The 2,405-nt window shown below is 40.1% G+C and overlaps 1 protein-coding gene across 1 annotated transcript; it reads left to right on the plus strand.

Annotated features, from left to right (window-relative positions):
• Positions 1-551: 551 nt before the first annotated feature.
• LOC112039538 (uncharacterized) lies at positions 552-1,466 on the plus strand. Its single transcript, XM_024072413.2, has one exon. It carries the CDS (start codon positions 552-554, stop codon positions 1,464-1,466), a length of 915 nt encoding a protein of 304 aa, XP_023928181.2.
• The last annotated feature ends 939 nt before the right edge of the window (positions 1,467-2,405 follow it).

Consider the following 2,405-nt stretch of genomic DNA (forward strand, 5'->3'; position numbering starts at 1 on the left):
AGGAATTTGGTAATGTAGAAGAAAAAGGGAAGAAGTTGTGGAGTGATCTTAGGGGTTTAGAAACTGTTGAGGAAAGTCGTGTTCTCATGGTAGAGGAAAAGCTGGATGAGAAAAGGATTAGATGAGAGTCGGAAAAATTGACGTTGTTGGAAGAAATTTCTTGGAGGCAAAAATCAAGAGTTCTTTGCATTAAAGAAGATGATAGGAACACAAAATGCTTCCATCGTATGGCCAACTCTCACAAACGGTTTAATTCTATTGATAAGCTTATGGTGGATGGGGTGATGTCTTCCGAATAAGGATCCATTGCGGAATGTATTACTCATTTTTATAGAAGGCTTTATTCTGAAATCGAGGTTCATCGCCCTGTTCTGGATGATGTGGTGTTTGGAAGAATTTATGAGGAAGATGCCTTGTGGTTGGATAGACCTTTTGAAGAGGATGAAGTGTTTGGGGTGGTTAGTGGATTCAATGGTGATAATTCACTAGGGCCAAATGGTTTCTCCATGGCTTTTTTTCAATCTTGCTAGAGCATTCTAAAATCAGATATTATGGCTGCCCTTCATAATTTCCATGAGCAAGCTGTGTTTGAAAAGAGTCTTAATGTTTCTTTCCTTGCTCTCATTCCTAAGAAAGCCAATGCTGTGGAAGTAAAGGATTTTTGTCCTATTAGTTTGGTGGGAGGGATCTATAAGATTATATCTAAGGTCTTGGCTAATCGTTTGCAAAGGGTAGCGCATAGTCTTATCTTAGATTCTCAAAATGCCTTTGTTAAAAGTAGGCAGATTTTGGATTCTAATTTAATTGCTTCCGAATGTATAGATAGTAGGATGAAGATGGGGGTGCCAGGGGTTATTTACAAGTTGGATATTGAGAAAGCTTATAATCATGTGAATTGGAATTTTCTTATGTATATACTTAAGCGGTGTGGCTTTTCAGAAAAATGGAGAAGGTGGATTATGTGGTGTATGTCAACTGTCAAATTCTCTATTCTAATCAATGGTTCTCCAGTTGATTTTTTTGGAAGCACAAGGGGTGTTCGTCAAGGGAACCCTTTATCTCCGCTCCTTTTTGATATTGTCATAGAGGCATTGAGCCGTATGTTGGATGCAATTGCTATGTTGGGTCAGTTCTCGGGCTTCTCAGTAGGTAATTCAGTCGGTTCGTTGCTAACAGTGTCCCATCTCTTATTTGTTGATGATACACTTATTTTTTGCGATGTTGACTCACATCATTTAGCTGCTTTGCGTGGAATTCTGGCCAGATTTGAAGTGGTTTCATGGTTAAAAATTAACTTACCCAAGTCAGAAGTGGTACCAATTGGTAATGTGCCCAATATGGATGAATTAGTGGAGATTTTGGGTTGTCAGCAGTCTTCACTTCCTTTGAAATATTTGGGCCTTCCGTTGGGTGCTTCCCATAAAGAGGAGACAATCTGGAACCTTGTTTTGAAGAAGATGGAGTAGCGTCTAGTTGGGTGGAAGAGGTTGTATTTATCTAAGAGGGGCAAAGTAACTCTTATTAAGAGTACATTGTCCAATTTACCTACTTATTTCCTTTCCCTCTTTCCTATTCCAGTAAAGGTGGCAAACCGTATGGAGAAATTATAGAGAGACTTTTTTTGGAGTGGTATTGATGCTCCTAAGATTCCTTTGGTGGAATGGCATAAGGTTTGTATGCCAGTACAGAAGGGTGGTTTAGGGATTCGACGGCTGAGAAGAATTAATTTTGCTTTGTTAGGCAAATGGTTATGGAGATATTGAACGAAGAGAGATGCCCTTTGGAGGAAGGTCATTGAGGCTAAATATGAGGATGAAGGGGGTGGTTGGTGTACCAAACTGGTGTTAGGGACCTATGGTGTTAGTGTGTGGAAATCCATTAGAAGTGGCTGGCTGGTCTTTTCTAAATTTCTTCGGTTTAAGGTGGGTGATGGTATAAGGATTAAGTTTTGGGAGGATGTATGGTGTAGGGATTATCCCCTTAAGGAAGCTTTTCTAGAAGTGTATAGTATTAGTCGGGCAAGGGAGTTTTTTGTGTCAGACGTGATGTGTTTCTCCAATGGGAGGCTTCATTGGGACATCTGGTTCCGTTGTCCACCACAAGATTGGGAGTTAGATTCATTTGATCGTTTTTGGGTTGTGCTTTATTCCATGAATGTGCGAGGTGTCGATAATGACAAACTTTGCTGGAAGCCAGCAATGAGGAGAGGTTTTGAGGTTCGAGGCTTCTATCACTCTTTATCTCCTTTTGTCATTGAGTTTCCTTGGAAAATGGTGTGGCAATCCAAGATTCCTCCTAGAGTAGCATTCTTTTCTTGGACTGCTGCCTTAGGTAAGATCTTAACTACAGATAATCTTTGGAAGAGGCACTCCTTCAAAACGATTCCACTTTTCAACAACACTAAT

This window comes from Quercus suber, unplaced genomic scaffold (genome assembly GCF_002906115.3).
Source record: "Quercus suber isolate HL8 unplaced genomic scaffold, Cork oak 2.0 scaffold_85, whole genome shotgun sequence".
In the NCBI taxonomy this organism is placed as follows: domain Eukaryota; kingdom Viridiplantae; phylum Streptophyta; class Magnoliopsida; order Fagales; family Fagaceae; genus Quercus; species Quercus suber.

What these genes read in the sequence shown, in the direction of transcription:
- LOC112039538 (XM_024072413.2), top strand. Translation starts at nt 552, where the DNA reads ATGGCTGCCCTTCATAATTTCCATGAGCAAGCTGTGTTTGAAAAGAGT.